This window comes from Neofelis nebulosa, chromosome 3 (assembly GCF_028018385.1).
Source record: "Neofelis nebulosa isolate mNeoNeb1 chromosome 3, mNeoNeb1.pri, whole genome shotgun sequence".
Taxonomy (NCBI): domain Eukaryota; kingdom Metazoa; phylum Chordata; class Mammalia; order Carnivora; family Felidae; genus Neofelis; species Neofelis nebulosa.
Window position 1 is genome coordinate 181,815,019 of NC_080784.1, and position 19,431 is coordinate 181,834,449.

Below are 19,431 nucleotides of genomic sequence, written 5' to 3' on the forward strand. Positions count from 1 at the left end.
AACTGCAGATATCCCTGTTTTAGAGTCCCAATAGCCTTTCATATGTAAGAAGGAACTCAAATAATTTGTTTCCTCTAAGACCAACTTGATTTGTTCATAAACCAATGTGCATTTGTTCAACTGAATTCTGTTTTCCCTGGCACTGAATAAATGAGAGTGTTGACTGAGGAAAGGAAGAAGCAGATTACCAACCCTGAAAAACAGATTACTTTGTGGGTAGAGAGGTGAGTGAGGGAGATTAGTTAGGTCAGAGGAAATGCCTTAAAGCCACTGAGACAAATTTTGCAACAGCACCCTCCAGGCACGTTCTGTTTGGCCAAAGTAGCAGCAGACATCTTACATATATCCACTACGACAGGTGAGTTGGTTTGGATCTTTCTGCAATAGAAAGATGGCAGTAAAACCAATGAGATAGTATCTTAGTATCTGCTAAGGAGACCAACAGATAAGTTTTATTTTATTTTTTTTATTTTTTAATATGAAATTTATTGTCAAATTGGTTTCCATACAACACCCAGTGCTCATCCCAAAAGGTGCCCTCCTCAATACCCATCGCCCACCCTCCCCTCCCTCCTACCCCCATCAACCCTCAGTCTGTTCTGTTTTTAAGAGTCTCTTATGCTTTGGCTCTCTCCCTCTCTAACCTCTTTTTTTTTCTTCCCCTCCCCCATGGACTTCTGTTAACAGATAAGTTTTATAGACGTGCAGCACATATCAGTGGCCACACTCTTTGGCGGGGAGCAAATACCACGATGACATTTTCAAATAAGAAAAATACATTGGGGGGAAAGAGGGCTGTGCTTTTGGTAGACTTAGATATGTTTAAATCATAATGAAACTATGACTAGTTGTTAAGATTGTGCAATTCTATAAGGCCCTTTAAATCATTTTTGAGTAAGAGAGAGTATGAATGAAAACACATTAATTTAAAAGTGCTATTAAGATTATAGTAAATATTTTATAAATAGTCCCATAAAAGAAATAAGTGAGTATTCAGTTGGCAAGAGAAGATCTGTTGAAAGATAAAATAGTCCACCTAGAAGACCTATAAACCCATATATTTTCATTTCAGTGTCAAATCACAACTTGCCTTCTTTTTTCTTAATTCCTATATTTGAATCGCTTCTTTAATGGAATCAACTATAGCTTTAAAAAATTTATACCTAAAAAGAGAGCGAACTCAGTTTACTCAAATTAATATATTTTAAACATATTTTTCCTCTTTTCCTCCACTCAGAAGAGATATTTTCAGTTTTATTTATGGTCTGACTGTGATTTTCTCATTTTATATTGTGTAAAATCACGTGAATATAACTGAGACCCCCTTAGCCGCCAAAGTTGGTTTGCATCAAAAACATCCAACAAATCCAAGGATAGAAAACGAGATGAAAGAAAGATAAATGCCATTTTGATTAATGGCTATTTGAGAATTAACTGTTGTCATCTAATTTTCTGTCTCATGCTTGCATTTTTTTCTGTTTATCTGTATTTGCAAATTATTTGCAGCCCACCACTTTCTACACATGATTCATTTTCTTTTACCCAGAAATAAGCAATCATGTGTGTAAGGATTGTTCTTGTAACATTTACAATGAAATTCGTCCTCTGATTTTTTCATCTAGAGAACTCTAGATGTTCTCTAGAAGATCATCCAAAAGAGGTGGCCATGCCAAAGAAGGTCCACCTACAGTTAGCAATAGGAAGTAATGCTACAGGGCAGCAGTTTGCTTATTCATGAACTGCCTGGCTTAGAATTGTGCACAGGGCCTTGTCACGTGACCTAGCCACAGTCAATTCTCACTCTTCACGTCATTCTTAAAAGCATGTCTTCAAGCCCACCTATATAGAGATTCATTTGTTAACTGAAAAATATTCCATTATATGCATTTTCTATGCCCTTTCTACTTGATGCAGCGTCTCCAAATTGCCTTGGGGGATTGACCCTTTTATATATCACTAGGAAATGTTTCCCCCTTCCCCCTTCCCTTTCCTTCCTTCCTTCCTTCCTTCCTTCCTTCCTTCCTTCCTCCTTCCCTTCCTTCCTCTCTTTCCCCTTCTTATCTATCCCCTCCCTCCCTCTCTTCTTTCTATCTCAAGCCATCTGTATGATGCCCACATGAACTATTGGGAGCTTAATGTATGTTGCTAGGTTATCACTTTACAAGCAGGGAAATAGAACATGGAGAGTGACTGTCCACCAAAATTCAGTAGACGACAATTCAGTGCAAGGGTTTTGCTCTGCCCGCCACATACTCATTGATTACGTCTATGTCTCCTTTCACTGAAAACTTGCAATAAACAAAATGGAAGCTCTCAAGTATGAATTCAAAGTAAATGAGATAAATAAACACTTACTAAAATAGATGCAGGCACACACTTTTAGCACCATAAGCTATTTCAGATAAAACAAAAACAAAAACTAAACTTTCATTTGGAGCTCAAGTGTCTAAGAGTTTCATTGTCAACAAAGTAAACCCTTAGGTGCCAGGGTCATAGGCACTAAGGTAACCCACAGACACTTGAAAATTTATTTAACGCCATCAGACTTCTGGAAGAATAAATGTATACATTTTCCTTATAAATACAATATTCATACAACTACAGGACACGTGCTTTCATATAAACTATATCAATGGCAAAGTAAACTCCATAACACTTAACAGTAATAAACGTATGTATTTTTTTTTCTTTTCCCCAAACTTTCAGGCAATGATCAGTTATAATATCTAATTCAACTTTCTTTTAAAGATGTAACTCGTGCAATAAAACAAAATAATTTATATCTGTGACATTTGGACTGTATGAGAGCCCTGAAAATAGTTCATCATTTTAATTACTAATGGTGCTGTATATATCACATATTTCCTTAGAGAAAACCACTTTGAAACCTCACAGTTATTTATGATAAACCCTTGGCATAAAAAAATAACTTCATGTTACTGAATTTCTCCTCTTAGTGCCCTTCGATTTACAAGTAAAATTCAAAAACATAGCCCTTCTTATTATCAAATCTCATAAATAAACTGCAATTGGAGGTAAAAGCGAAATGTATATTAAAGCATCACTGCAATGCCTGAATAATGGCCTCTTTGGAAAATGTCAGTGATATTTATACCATACTGTGGATGACTTCTTACTTTCCCAAACTTACTGAACCATCTAACCTTCGTAATCTAATGCTCACACTAGAGCCCTACACTCTTGAAATAATAAGCAGGCTTTTTTTTTTTTACCTCCTAAAAAGCCCTACTCAGCATTTAAATCATTGAAATCTTTTGGAAGCAGTGTTCACTCTTAAGGGTTACATTAAAATAAAATGGCCAGCAAATATAGCTATGTTTGGAAAAGGACATAGTTATATATTTAGTAAAATATTTGCATGGTTTATCTGTTCATTGTCCTTTTTTCTTTCTTAAAAATCCATTCTTAAATTGGTAGTAAGATAATTGATTATTGCCTTTTGCCAGTCACTTAGTTAATGATAGCAACCATTTGTTATATAAAATTATCGTTAAACTTTCTCTTGATTAAATTAGATAAATGTAAAATTCGGGTTTAAAAAACATACAAAAATGCTATATTCTTTAAAAGTCCTATGAAATCCCGTAATCATTTATTCAGTTGTAAACGATTTCACTTCCGGGTTGAACTAATTTATTGTGTTAAAATAATATTAGAATTTTAAAGTGCTTGGCCAAAAATACATGAAAATATTTTGCCTCACAGCTTATAACAAATTCTTCTGAAAACGCAAAGAAGCTTATTAAATGGAATATTACTCAGCCCTAAAAAAGAATGGCATCTTGCCATTTGCAAGGACATGAATGGAGCTAGAAACTCCTATGTGAAGCGAAGTCAGTCAGTCGGGGAAGGACAAATACCATATGATTTCACTCATATGTAGTATTTAAGAAGCAAAACAAATGAGCAAAGGAAATAAAAGAGAGGGGGACAAACAAGAAATAAACTCTTAACTAGAGAGAACAAACCGATGGTTATAAGAGAGGAGAGGGGAGAAAGGTGGGTAAAATAGGCAATGGAGATTGAGGAGTACCCTTGTGATGAGCGTTGTGTGTTTTAAGAAAGCATCCAATCACTATGTTGTACATTGGAAACCACTATTACACTGTATGTTAACTAATTGGAGTTTAAATACAAATATATAAAATAAAAGAAGTTTGTTAAAAAAAGACTTTTGTTACATAAAATACATTTCCTTTTCTAAATTTTCATTACTCTTTAAATCTAAAATAATGAACTGTAGTTTTAAATATCCATGGATGTATTTCTTTTGTGATGTATACTATCCTGATACCCCTATTAAGGCAACCTGGATTGTCATAAAGATTCTATATTATATAGATATAGATGATATAGATATAGATATAGATATAGATATAGATATAGATATACATAGATATAGATAAAGATATAGATTGATATGATGTTATGTTCACATAACACTCACATATTCTGGAAATGTAAAAATGAGCCTATCTGCCCAGTTAACCAGGGAGCCATCAAAGAAGGCTGGCAGGTTACCAGGAGTTTCCTTCCTCCTTCACTTACGATTCTTTCCACGCACATGTAGCTTGTTCTGCTGAATTTTAATCTATTTCCTTCTCTCTTTACTTTCTATTGAAATACCTTCTACCTATCACAGTGCAGCATATGATTTCAGTATCTGAGGCATAATCACAATTTTTTTTAAGTTCTTCAAGTGTTGAAAAACACAACCAAATTACTTGATTCCTGCTTCTCTTCTCACTCCCGCTGAAGCCAAAAATATTTGGATATTCTCCCCTAACCTATTGCAACCCAGCAGACTTTGCAGAAAAGCAAATTAGTGAGCTGAAAGTTACGATTCTGATGATTTCCATGATACAATTAGAACGTGAGTCTCCTGGAAAAAAAATGTCTTATGGATATCCTAAAATATACTTACTAAGCAGGACCTGTTTAATTCACAAATTTGAAGCCTTTTTGATAGCCAGTTCGGAAATAAGAAAAAAAGCCACTGATAATATGATCCTTATTGTAAATAAACATTAAATTAAATAATCCAAAACACGTCTGTAAAACCACTAGCCCTCCCAATCTCATTTTTTGCTTTCATTATAAACACAGAAATCTGTAAAACTTTAGCATAACGATTAAGGTTTCTATGACCTCACAAAATTGGCACAATTTCAAAATTAGATCTACATGGTTTTTGTTGTTTTGAAAATATTTGTCTGCATTTTCTTCATTACTCAAACACTTTTGCTTATCATGTTGCTATGCTCAACAAAGTTCGCAAAGAATTAAAATCCCGAGCAGTAGGCACTATGGCGTCTAAGGACATCCCCCTGCCCCTGCCCCTGCCCCTGCCAATTAGCTAATATCCTATTACGACCATCTAATGTGCTTGTGTTAACAATTCTCTTTATAATCAGATGTTCTATTTATTTAATTGATGCCTGTTGTCCTGATTAGAGTGGACAGGCAAGCTTAAATAATGATGGTTGAGTCATTAATGCTTATGATTGGAAATCTTTGGTTAACTCGATCTGCTTTATTGACTATAAACTCTGGTGATGTTGCATACTGTGGTGTCTCCAGCCACAAAATAGTGGTGATAAGATCATATTATGCCGCTCCTGACTTTAAGCTGGAATATAGTTTTGACTGGTTTCACTTCTGGCACAAGTTGTTAGTCGATTACAAAGAATGTTTGTAATGTCAAGCTTTACAAAAGGATGCCAACTTCCATGTCCCTCCAGGAACACAGCAGGCTACACTACCTAGTGTTTTTCTGTATCTTATAAATAAAATTGTGTGTTTGCTTTCCTATTTCATCCTGCTGATTCGAGATAAGTAGTGCATCTAAGGACACAAAAGAAAGTGTCAACTCACCAAGATCTATACTTTTAAGCAAGCTACTGCAATAAATTTTGTTGCCTCCATACTGGGATTCGGGGAAATCTGGATCATAGCTCGCTCACTAACCGTATGACCTTGAGAAGTTACGCATTTTTTTTTTCTTAACCGGATTTCAAAATGAGGAATTTTCATAATCTCTTGCAGATAAAATAATTCAGGTTTCTATATGAATGCTTTATGTTCCACGCCTTAATAAAATTGAAGACAATCAATCATGAAGTTACTTTTTCTATTCGTCTTTATCACAATGGCTCTCATAGTCAGTTACATTGCAATAGAGAAAGAGCATTTGCAGTGAGGATAGAAGGTAAAGTCTCCAGATACAAAAGAAGCGATGGCTCCACAAATAAAAAATTAGTGACTTTTTCTCCAGAACAATAGCATCGGTAGGATAAAAGCACTTTAGAGCACTACAGCATTGTCTCAAAATTACAATGACTTGTATTAAAAATTCTCAATCACAAATTCCAATGAAATCTTTGAGACTTATGTTACCAAATTCCAGTCAGAATTATCACTATTATTATGTCTGACAATCACCATGTAATCACAGACCATTAGCATTGGAATTCATTTTGTCTAACTTGCTGTCTTATGAATGAGTTCCTTTAATAATGCTTTGAGAAGTTAACTATGCAACCTAAGTTTCAACATCTTTAGTGATACAGATTTCAGAACACAGACTATTCTATGAAGCAGATTTTATTAACATTTCATAAGGCAATAAATTTCACCTTTATGGAAGCAATTTTCTCCTAGTTAAGTCTACTGGCATTCTTTCTGCCCTCAATAATCACAAGATTGAGTTCAACCTTTTGTGTCTCTTTTGCATTAAAGTCCTCCAAATATCTCAGATGGTGGTCCTTTCCTCAACCTATCTTCCTTAGAGCACCAAGCATTTTCTTGGATTCACCTTTTTTTTTTTTAATTTTATACAGAAAGGGAATGCGAGCAAGGGAGAGGGCAGAGGGAGATAGAGAAAGAGAGAGAGGAAGAGAATTTAAGTAGGCTCCACTCTCAGTGAGGAGCCTCACGCAGGGCTCCCCCCTATGACCCTGAGATCATGATTTGAGCCGAAATCAAGAGTTGGACGCTCAACTGACTGAGGCACCCAGGCACCTTGGATTCATCAATTTTTAAAAGCACAATTCTCAGAATCATTTTCAAGACAAAGCTCCAGAAAGAAAAGTAAGTCAACACATATTATCTCTAAAGATTATATCCCTGATATTACTGGCTGTTGTATTTTAAAGATGAGGAAACTGTGTCTTGGGGAAATGAAATATAGCTTACTGGCAAATCTAGAACAAAACTCTAATTTCTAAAATTCCCAGTCTTCCATGTTCTGTAAAAAGTTGGAAGTTACTTTTAAAATGAGCTAGTCAAATTCCACATTTTAGTGAAATACATGAGGTCTTGAGATGTTAAGTGATTAATCCAAGTATCCTGCATTTTACTCTCCTCTTTCTAAGATACTAAAAGACAGAGTGAAAGATATTAAATTGGGTATGTTGCAAATAGAACACATCTTCAATAGCAGTGAGAAACAAAGCAGATAGAGGTCATCTGTTCTTGAGAATATTGCTTAAGAACCTTACCTATAATCAAATAACTGAAGGATATTGCTTTCAGAATTGAATCTAAGAAAAGCAGAATGAGGGACATATATTCACACAATTGACAAAGCAACATTTAGTATTAAAGAGAAAGAATTTATGTAGGCATTGGAGCTTTCAAGAATATAAAGTCAAACATTACAATTACCATATGGAAAATGTTCATTAAGATTATATAGGTTCATAATATATGAAGCACATTTGAAAATGGAAATCTTGGGTAGGGTCAGGGAAAAGCCATGTGGCATAAAAAAGTATTCCCTGCCAGCAAATTAATTAAATTTCCAGGTTCTAGAAAAGGCCATATATTCTATGTAGGCACTCATTGAAAGTCAGATGTGCAGGGCCTCTGAGAGAGTGCCATAATCTATTCATAAATAGAACTCACCAAGGGACATTGACAGCAATTTGGCATTAAGGAACACTTCACATAAATGAAATTTTACTTTGCTGTAACTTTTATTAGGGAAAGTCCATATCTGACAGAGAATCCTTTAAATAACTTTCAATCTTATTTTTTTTCTACTTTGACCTCTGTGTAACATATTATTACATGTTAGCACATATTATTAGTCATTAAAGTCAGTAATTTCATCGAGAAAAATGGGTTTTGTTTTGTCTTGATTTTGTTTTGTTTGTCTTTTACTTCCACTGATCCGCTGATATCATTATCCACTTAAGGATATTCTTTTTTAGTGCCAAATTTGTTAGAATGGTGAATGGGCTTTTAGGGAAAGATCCATCTCAGGCATCAACCAAACCAAAATAGGTATTCAATTAAAAATAAAACGTTAAGACTGAAAATTCTTTTACCTTCATCAAATGTTATTTTTTACGTATTAATTCATTTCTTTATCTTTTTGCAGCCCTTTTATACATGGTGATATTTATGTTATTTTTTACTGTACAATATAGTATCCAAACCGCACCTTTATTAATGTAAAAATTCAGATCAAAGCCCTATGCAGTTTTAAACCTCCTGTTTTTCTCCTGAAGGTATTCAAATGGATTTTCTAAATTCTTCCAATCGACCAAATATGAGAATATAAACTGTGGGAACCCATCCTGCATTCCTTCTTTTATAAAAGAGCATTTGTGCAGTAAATGAATGCTAAAAGGATTTACAACCAAACGGCACAGGGCAATTACAAAACTTGGGCTGTAACCTAGCAAATAATATATACAGATACACTATACATGTAGACATTATGATGGAGGGTCTGTCTGAATTTATGTCTTGGAAGTACTTTCATTTGGAAAAGGAACCGAACTTATTATGTGTTTTCCCAAGGAGAAAACCCAGGATAAATGGATTCAAGTTACAGGAAGACAGATTTTGGCTCAATATAAGAAGAAAGTCAAGAATTAAAGATGTACCAAAACAGAGTGAGTTACCTCTGGATTTTGTGTCGCCGAAATTATTCAAGCAGAAATGAGTCTTTCTTGTAATGGTGTTATGGGAGGCATGCACGATTTAAGTCTAGATCGGTTGACCATAATCTCTCTCAAAATTCCATGACTAATTCAACAAACACTGATTGTGTGTTGGGCACTCCATGAAAGGAAGGAAGGAAGGAAGGAAGGAAGGAAGGAAGGAAGGAAGGAAGGACAAAAGAAAGAGAAAAAAAGAAAGTGGGAGGGAGAAGGAATGAAGGAACAAAGGAAGGAAGGAAATTATGCCTATATTCAAAGAGCTAATATATTGATTAATTCTAGAGTTATCTTGACAGATAGTATGGTGAGGAGGGATATTTTGATTTGTATTTTAATTTTTCCTTCAAGCCTTGGCTCAAGTGTATTCTCCAGGCACAATCTTTTTAGTTCTAAATACTCCAAGTTAATGCTTAAACTCTTATCTTGCTCTCAAAACACTATTCCCACAGAAAAAGTCCTAGAAATATACAGTGTTCACAAATCAACATGTCTTAACTTGTTCTTTTTCTTTCCAGCACTTTCACCTCAAAGGATTTTCTAAGAATAAAGGAAACACAAATCCATAAATAAAGTTCTTTTTTCTTCCTGCATTGATTTTGTTTTCCCTCCAAGTTTTATTTCCTATATTTTTTTAAAGTCTTCTCAATGTCTGTGGTTTTCAACGATATGTTTCCTTCAATCTTTTATTGCTTTTCCATTTTTTTCATTTTTCCAGAATCTTTTGGTTTCTTCTTTCTCAAGAAAGTTGTTTTGTTTTGTTTTGTTTTTCCCCTTTTTGGTTAATCCTGTTAATCTCATCTATATTTTAATCTCCATCCTTTCTTTTCTTTTCTTTTCTATTCTTTTCTTTTCTTTTCCTTTCTTTTCTTATAAACTGATAAGACTCTTTCCTATATGGTGTACATTTCCTTTATTTCCTATAATGTAAAAAAGAATTTCTCTGGTTAGTTTTCCTCAAAACCTTAGAATATGCTACTTGAATGTTCTTCTTTCTATATCAGATACAAGTATACCTGCACTTCTTTTCTTAACATTAGAATTGGGAAATTTTATAAAATTTAAATTAGCCTTTTTCTGCATTTGTAATTGTTTTACAATTATTTAGTTTTTAATTATAGGTCCCATATTTAGAAGAAAACAATGAATTATTTTGTATGCTATATTACTCGTATATTGACTAATCTGTGAAGTTAGTAATGGTCAAGAAGCAAACACTAAGGGGAACAAAAAAAAAAAGTGGAGGGAAGTATGGATGTGGGGAAGGGTCCATATGCAGGTTAAAAAAAAAATAGATGACTGTTTTGTAAACATTCACTCATTTGCCCGATACATTTTGGGTATCAAACACTGGGACATAGAAGAATTCTTGAAACGTAAGATGAAATCATTGTCCTCCAGTAACTCAGAGTTGAGCATAACTCAGAGTCCCAACTTTGCTTAGGAAGAATCAGGAGAAATTACAGAAGGCAAATCCCTCTTTAGCCAATTCTGAGTGACCAGTGACCCTGCCACCTTAGATTTCTCCAAGTCTCATTTTTTTTTTCCCCACTGAATTTGGATGATGATAATAATGTCTAAATCTATGCTCGTTTGTATTAAGAAAATGGAGATTAAGCTCATTAATGTGGTTCCTGACACCTATTAAACTCTCATTACATGTCTGTTATTATTGTTGGAGCTTTCCAAACAAAGCTGGGCTTGAAGGGCCCTCCAGATGGAGAGACCCAGTTATGTGAAGGCTGGTGGACATGAGAGATAACATCCATGTGCAGAAATAAGATCACAAAAGACAACCAATGATTTCAGAGTTTTGTCGGATAAGAGGCCGTATGTTCCTGAATGAAGATTAATGGTTCAGCCTTCAATGACTAATGGTTGCATCGGCGAAAATGCATGTAAATCAAAATGGTTTACTCTGTTTACTGACACAAACAAGTCTTAACTATGCTACCACTTTAAAGAATATCACAAATAAGGCTGCCACCCACATGCACACCTATAGACACACTTACTGTTTTAAAGCATCTGCCAATAATTTTCCTACCCTCGGGGTAGTGTTCTAGTCACATCCCCATAGAGTCAGGGTGTAATGCAACACCTGACACATCCTCAAAACAAGCCCCTGCAGGAGCTAGAAGGACCAGTTCTTCCAGTGAAAAAGGAAATCAAGAAGGTGGGTGTTTTCCTGTGATGACTAAGGGTTTATGTTTTATAGGTTATGACTCTGCTGGAGTTTGAGCCCTGAGGGACCTAGCTCCTTTCAAAATGTAGCAGCCTGAACAGAGGCGATCTTGGGACTGGTGAAGGAAACAGTCCCCTTCAGCTCCCTCAAATGCCACCAGCTGAGTTGACCAAAAAAAAAAAAAAAAAAAGTTCTGCGGAAAGCAATGAGAATACATTAGGCTCTCACATCTGAATACCAAAGCTTTGTGGGTCATTTAGATTTGTTTGAACTGGTTTATACCTAATTTTCTAGAACCAAGTGAGTAAGCATAATTAATGTGCATACAATTTGTGCCATGCTTTTGAAAATCCAAATGTGAAAATAATTGAATTATGAGTAAAAATTCACCAAGGCATTCTCATTGTATAGTATAGTTTTCAGAGGTAAGCTATATATGTGTGTGTGTGTGTGTATATATATATATATATATATATACGCACTATATATGTGTGTGTGTGTGTGTGTGTATATATATATATATATATATAGTTCGTGTAAGGCTGAAAGTGGCATAAACATACAAGTTCCATTTCTTTCCTACATAACGAGCTGAGGAACCCGCATCACACGTTTTTCCAACAATTGTATCATTAATTCTTCCGCAGTCTTTTCATTAAAAAACAAAACAAAACAAAACAAAACCTCTAACTGCGCAGGGAATTCTGAAATGCATAGCATGCCGAAATGTGCAAATACAGAGTTAGGTCGAACAACTCTCCCACATCAGTAGACTAGGTGTGGTGTATACTTGCGTCTTCTAAATGTAAGAGAGACACTATGAATGGAGAACGCAGAGAGGGGCAGCTTCACTGCTTCATGAGAACCGCCATACCTGTTGCTTAATGGAGAGGCCTTAACAGCACTCTTCTTCCATGCGTCTTGCCATGAGGAAAGGGGAGGAAGGGAAAGGTAGTGATGGCAGCAACACCTGGGGAAGGGAGATGGGGAAATATGTAAAGGGAAAATCAGCAGTCCCTACACAATGGTGTCCATCCATAGACCTGGCCAATAAAACAATTTCCAAAAACTCTGATTTCGTTTCCTTTCTCTCCTTTCTTAAAATCTAGACGAATTTCAAGAATCACTTGTGCAAATTAGGTATATTGAACGTTGTCAATGGGCACATTCTTACGACCAAAATCTTCCAAGTCTAGGGACACGGGGAGCTACTACCCATAATAGTACTATCTTATTCTCACTTTGATATTTGGGTATAGATTTTCTTTACACCAGGTTTAAGAAAAAAAAAAAAACTATATAAGATAAACAATATCAAACATATACGTATTTTTCCAACACACAGTAGGGTCATTATCATCTCCTCATTCTGCCTCTACCCAATTGGTACATAACTGGCTCCCAACCAACTTTCTTTCTTACATTCTCCTAAGGGGAAGTAGTTCTGATATCAAAACAACTTCAATTTGTTAAGTTAATAAAAAAGAATTTAATAAAAAAGAATTAAACTTAGAATTCCTATGCACTGCAAGAGGTGTAACTAATAAAACTTATAAAAAAAGGCTTACGTTCTAATTATATGTTGTAGACATGATTTAATCTTGATCATATGTACATTTTGAAAAGTAAATATATGAGTTATATAAAAAGAAGTAAAATGGAAGTGTTTAAAAACAGTTGATAATGGTAAACAAGTTGGGTTTTAATAGTGATTGTTTTCATATACCAATATATGAGACCATACCACACCTGAAAACCAAACACTGCTACTCGATTTTGTTCTTCGTATTTGTTTTTAATCTTTAGTTTTGTAGGTTTGTATTTAGATACACACTACCTATGAAAAGTAATTGTTTTATGCTATTTAGAGACATTTTTATACAAAGTGGAAATCAACTTGTAAAAAGATATGCACAGTTTTATGAAGAAAATAAGGGGTATTCCGCTGTGGTGGGGTTGTTGATAACAGAGGAAGCTGTGCATGTGTGGAGGGGGGGTGGTATCTGGGAAATCTCTGTACCTTTTTCTCAGTTTTGTGGCGAATCAAGGCTCCTCTAAAATTTGAATTCCAAATTAAAAAAAAATAGTAAAACAGAAAAGAAAAATATTGTAGAAAATGAAAAATAGGAGGGAATTAATTTTTCGTTGTGAAAAAAAAAACAATTGACTCCTCACCCCAATACGTTTCTTAGTGTATTATGGACGGGTTGGGACATTCTTGAATTTTTGTTTAAAGACAGGGATTGTCATGAATACATGTCTGCACTCTGAATGTGATTCTATCCTTTAATCCTGACATTTAGGAATGCAGCTATCACAAAGATCTGAGGGGTTAGAAGCATGATAATCCTTTTGGTTTTATCTTAATCTTGTTTAGACAGGGTGTCTCCAAATTTTCCAATTTCTCAATTCCTCTGATTCTTGACACACTGCTTACTATTAGCCATCATCTCTTTTTAAAGTAACATGACCCACCTAATGATTAGGCAACAGTATTAGTCAGCCCTTGAATTGAGAAATTTAGAAACTAATTGGTTATCATGAGAGATTAGCATCAAAGAATTCTGAAGGCATATGCAGTCTAGGCCTGTTGAAATAAAAAAAAAAGAAGAAGAAAAGAAAACCTCAAAGTAAGCAATTTAATTTGTATCTGATAGGTTTACACATATTTTATAGCTTTGTTTTTTCTCATAATCTTCAAATTTTGTATTTAATTTTAAAAATATTGTTATTTCACATAATATTTTAAACCTTAAATTCCCTCTTAAAATTAAAACCTACATATTCCAGTAATATCAAAGTAAGGAAAAAAAAATAAACCTAATTATTCCTCCATTTAAATATTCCTGAAAGAGTATTTTGGACTCATCATTTTGTCTCTGGAAGAACCAAATGTGGGAATTTCGCAAGCCAGAAGAAAAAGGATCCACATGCTCTTAATTTGTTATAAGGTTCTTGCATGCAGCATAAAGTACAGTATTTTTTTTTTGCGGCTTCCTAATACCCTAAGGATTTTGTATATAGTAAATTCTTCCTTAGACGTTGGGAAGGATAGGTTATTATGATGTAATAGATTTGAAAATTAGCACTATACTGTGGAAGATACAAAAATAACCAAAGATATACTTATGAGAAATTTTGGAAAATAAATACACACACATAAAATACAAAATAACACTAATAGTACAACTTTTCAAGATGTAACAAGCAATATAAAATGATTTTATAAATAGCTGAGTTTATAAATAACTGTAACCACACAGAATAGTGACTAAAAAGATTAAACTGGAATTTTAAAGAGTCATGAATTCGTGGACTGGAGAAGGGAACATTATGGATTAAATAATGCAAAATTAAGAGCTATTTTTTCGTTATATGTAAGAGGTAGAAGCCAGGGGAATAAAATGATCTCTGGCACTAAAAGGGTATTTGGTAGGAATCTGCTTATGGACAACAATACAAGCTAGATTTTCACCTGAATAAAAAATGAAAATAAAAAGTGGACAGAGAGATGGTGTGTAATTATTATTGAGCAGAATTGACATTAGAGGGTTTTAATGAGACTGCTCTTCCTAAAGGACAGGGATTCTCTGTCACATACATGGAACAACAATGACATCAGAGAGAATACCATGGGTCGGCCCATTGTAAAGTCGGCCTCTCCTAATTTCTATTTTTGGAAAAATATATAATCAAGGTAGAAATACTGATATTAAGATACAAACACTCATGGGAGTGTGACTGAGTGAAGTAAGCACAGAGAGCACAATGTTGAACTGTCACACGGAAGAATAAGGCACGAGTCTTGGTTCATACACATAAGGATTCCAGTCTTCAGGTGGGGATCAAAACTAAGGGTCAAACTTTGTAGCGCTTGGAAGTTACAAGAGAAGAGGTAAGGGGAGCAAACTTTGACAAGACAGATGCTGAGCTTCTTCTCAAAGACTGAGTAGGATAAGGGTAAAGGATAGAAGAAAGAAGCAGCTTGCAGGAAGGAAAGCTGATGCAACCAAAGGCATTATGTGGAAAGGAGGGTGTTGAGTGCTGGCAGGTTTGAAGTGACTCCAACCAGAATAGACAGTGCAATGGAAGGACGCGTAGATGACACCTTGATGGGGGCACCTGGGTGGCTCAGTTGGTTAAGTGTCTGACTCTTGAATTCAGATCAGGTCATAATCTCATGGTTAGTGACTTTGAGCCCCAAGGTGGGCTCTTCACTGGCAGTGCGGAGTCTGCTTGGAATTCTCTCTTTCCCTCTCTTTCTGCCCCTCCTGTCTCTCTCTCTCTCAAAATAAACAAATAAACTTAGAAGAAGAAGAAGAAGAAGACACCTTGATATGTTGAAGAGACGCATCTATCAATATAAGATTAATTTGGCCCGTGAGACTGCTGTTCTCTATTTAATGTCTTAAGCTTTTCTCAAAACCCCAGTGTGTCTGGTACAAGGACATATGAGAAAACACTATTTACCGCACTGCGTAAACATTCCTGATAACACTATTGCTTTCCTTATCCTCTTTGTAAGGTCCATCTTAAAAACAATTTTTTTTCTAACAATTAGAAAACATATTTCAGTTCTGGGTCTAACTCTAAAACTTCCCCACAGTCTCACACATTCCTACCCAAAGTCTCTACTGAAGATGAGCAGTCTAGTGTATTACACTGTGGAAACCATGCTCTGGGCAACGAGATGGTTCTGATTTTCTTTCATCCTCCTTCTTGCTAATAGAGGCTAAATAATGATCAAAAAGGGTATTTTAATAAATATAATGTTAGTGTCTGTAGTGTATATGGGCAGGGCTGGCGTGTGGACAGGCCAGCCCAGTTGTCTGTGCTCACTTTGGCATGACAGGATTAAGATCTCCCATGCAGGCAATGGAGAGAGGTGGAACCTGAAAACTTTTGCAGAAGGAACACTACCTGTTCTTGTAGCATTCGTAATATGGTGCTATTGCAGGGGTGTCTGGGTGGCTCCGCCGGTTAAGCATCCAACTCTTGATATTGGATCTCAGGGTTTGTGGGTTTGAGCCCCATGTACAGCTCTGCTCTGACATCATGGAGCATGCTTGGGATTCTCTCTCTCTCTCTCTCTCTCTCTCTCTCTTCCCCTCCTCCGTTCACTCACTCTCTCTCTTTCAAAATAAATACATTAAAAAAAAAAAGTGTGCTTTGTAAACATGACATCATCCAATGAACTCCTTGCAAAATGCATCTTATTTTGTACTTATTTTATAAATCCATTATTTATTATGTATATCTTATACATATAAACCTTGAATGAGGTTATTAGTCAAACTTAACTACTGAGAGCACAAGGAAGGAAAATCCAGAAAATGCAAAGGGGGAAATAGTATTGTGTAGGCAGCACCTGATGTATAATCAGTAAAAATCATAACGATTTAAGATAAAAGAATAGCTGTTAATCTTTTATTCAGCTCTTATTAGTAAGTGTTAAGAATGGGTTTCTAGATTCCTGTATATTTGTACGCCTAAGATTTAAAAGCATAGCTTGCATAGCTTAAGGGCAATATAAATCAGCTAAGTAAAAATGTTTGCTATTACCAGAATCCAGCTTTGGTAAATGACTGTACAATGAAGAAATTAGGAAATAGTATAAAAAGCATTTAAGTGTAAACCTCAGCTACTAATACTGAATTGCATTTTAAATGAGTTTGATATATATGCATTCAAAATAGGGTGTATTAATGCTAGCATATGATGTTTAAGTTTCTTTAACTCTAAAGCAAAAACATGAAATATCCTTTTGCTCTTTTCTCTTTAACTGAAGATGCTCATTAATTTTATTTTACATTACACACTCTTTCCTAAAAATTTACTCTCATAGTGACAATGGGAGTTTTGCCATATACAGATCTGGAGTTATGATACATTTTTTGACAATTTTATTAAAATTTCAAAATTTAGTTGCATTAAAATATTATATAAAGCTTCTAACAAATCTATGATATTTTGCTTATTTTCAAATTCCTAATGTTTTACAAATCTGCTCTCCCTATAAATTTCACCATTTATAGCTATAATAGTATTACTCACTTGGGTGCTTGGGTGGCTTAGTCATTTGGGAGTCCGACTCTTGATTTTGGCTCGGATCATGAAATCTCATGGTCATGGGATCGAACACCACATTGGGCTCTGTGGTGAGAGTGGAGTCAACTTGGGATTCTCTCTCCCTTTCTCTCCGCTCCTCTCCCCCACCCATGCGCTCTCTCGTTCTCTCTCAAAATAACAAAATAAACATAAAAAAATAGTATGGGCCTCTCTGTCCATTATGCAAACCAGCAGTCTAACTGTTAGTTGTTGATTAATGCACTGAATAATGTTCATTTACAATTTTAAAGTTAATTAATGCATGATTTCACTCAATTGATATAATTAATATTTGAAGTTTACTTTAAAATGTAAAAGTATTTTGGGGCGCCTGGGTGGCGCAGTCGGTTAAGCGTCCGACTTCAGCCAGGTCACGATCTCGCGGTCCCTGAGTTTGAGCCCCGCGTCGGGCTCTGGGCTGATGGCTCGGAGCCTGGAGCCTGTTTCCGATTCTGTGTCTCCCTCTCTCTCTGCCCCTCCCCCGTTCATGCTCTGTCTCTCTCTGTCCCAAAAATAAATAAATAAATTTTAAAAATAAATAAATAAATAAATAAATAAAATGTAAAAGTATTTTAAGTCATTCAGAGAAGGACAGATATCATATGTTTTCACTCATATGTGGCTCTTAAGAAACTTAACAGAAGACCATGGGGGAAGGGAAGGGAAAAAAATTTTACAGAGAGGGAGGGAGGCAAACCACAAGAGGCTCTTAAATACAGAGAACAAACTGAGAGTGGATGGGGGTGTGGGGGGAGAGGGGAAAGTGGGTGATGGGCATTGAGGAGGGCACTTGTTGGGATGAGCACCGGGTGTTGCATGTAAGCCAGTTTGACAACAAATTATATTAAAAAGAAATCAAGTGGGGCGCCTGGGTGGCTCAGTGGGTTGGGCGACCGACTTCGGCTCAGGTCATGATCTCACAGTCCGTGAGTTTGAGCCCCACATCGGGCTCTGTGCTGACAGCTTGGAGCCTGTTTCAGATTCTGTGTCTCCCTCTCTCTCTGACCCTCCCCCGTTCATGCTCTGTCTCTCTATGTCTCAAAAATAAATAAACATCAAATAAAAAAAAGTAAAAAAAAAAGAAATCAAGAAATGAAAATAAAATGTGAAAATACATTTTAATTTTTAATTATTTTTAATGTTTATTTACTTTTAGGAGAGAAGGAAAGACAGAGAGAGGTTGACAGAGCATGAGTAGGGGAGGGGCAGAAAGAGAGAGGGCAACCCAGAATTCTAACAGGCTGCAGGCTCTGAGCTGTCAGCACAGACCCTGACGCTAAACTCCAACTCACAAACCACGAGATCATGACCTGAGATGAAGTCGGATGCTTAAAGGACTGAGCCACCCAGGAGCCCCTGTAAAATTGCATTATAATGTGGATTTTGCTCATTCTTTTCCTAACTTATAATTGAGTCAGCTTGTAAAATTATAGAAAGCCTAAGTCCTCAGGTAAGACATTAATCATTTCTGCAAATGAATGTTGTTATATCAATTTGATAATTCAATTTTGCTCATCAAATATTTAATGAGTGTTCAATCTGTGCTAGTTACTGATTCAGTCAGAGGAACTTAAACATTTGGGTTTCAGGACTTCTCTAAACTCTTGAAAGCTGTAGAGGACCCAAAATGCTTTTGTTTTTATGTGGAATATATCATCATTGATTTTCATCATATTCAAAACTTAGACTAAGACACTTGAAAAATAATCAATTGTAAACATCTCTGAAAATAGCCACAATAGGTTCATTTCATGGTGACATAAATAAAATATTTTTATGACAAATTATTACCATTTTTTTTTCAAACCAAAAAAATCACCCATGATGATTTTGTTATGGGATATATGTTTGGGAAATATGTTCATATGGATATGTGACACACAAAATGCTAAGGACAAGAGCATCAACAAGGCCTCACAGAAGAGGTCATAACTGCAGTGGGCTTTGGTCAGCAGGGGAGGGATGCAGAAGAAAGAGGTTAAGACCATTTCAGTAAAAAAAAAGGGGGGGGTGGGCACGATGAGACACAGCAGGTTGTAATAATTAGAAAGAAAATGGTGCTTTTGTTTGACAGATTGTCTTCAAACTCCATCTCAGCCACTCATGACTCAGCCAGTCATGGCTGCATGACTTTGAGCAAATCACCTAAGATCTGTGAGCCACAATTTG

General features: G+C 35.5%; 1 protein-coding gene across 9 annotated transcripts in view; it reads right to left on the reverse strand.

The window, feature by feature from the left end:
- PCDH7 (protocadherin 7) overlaps positions 1–19,431 on the reverse strand; it is a 424,505-nt gene that overhangs the window by 192,122 nt on the left and 212,952 nt on the right. For 2 of the 9 annotated variants that reach the window (XM_058722896.1, XM_058722895.1), the window contains exon 4: positions 12,029–12,124. The exons of the other annotated variants lie outside the window; for them this stretch is intronic. In XM_058722896.1, the coding sequence (XP_058578879.1) occupies positions 12,036–12,124 (89 nt within the window). In that variant the 3' untranslated portion in view covers positions 12,029–12,035. The remainder of the gene's footprint in view (positions 1–12,028; positions 12,125–19,431) is intronic. 9 annotated transcript variants of the gene reach the window in all.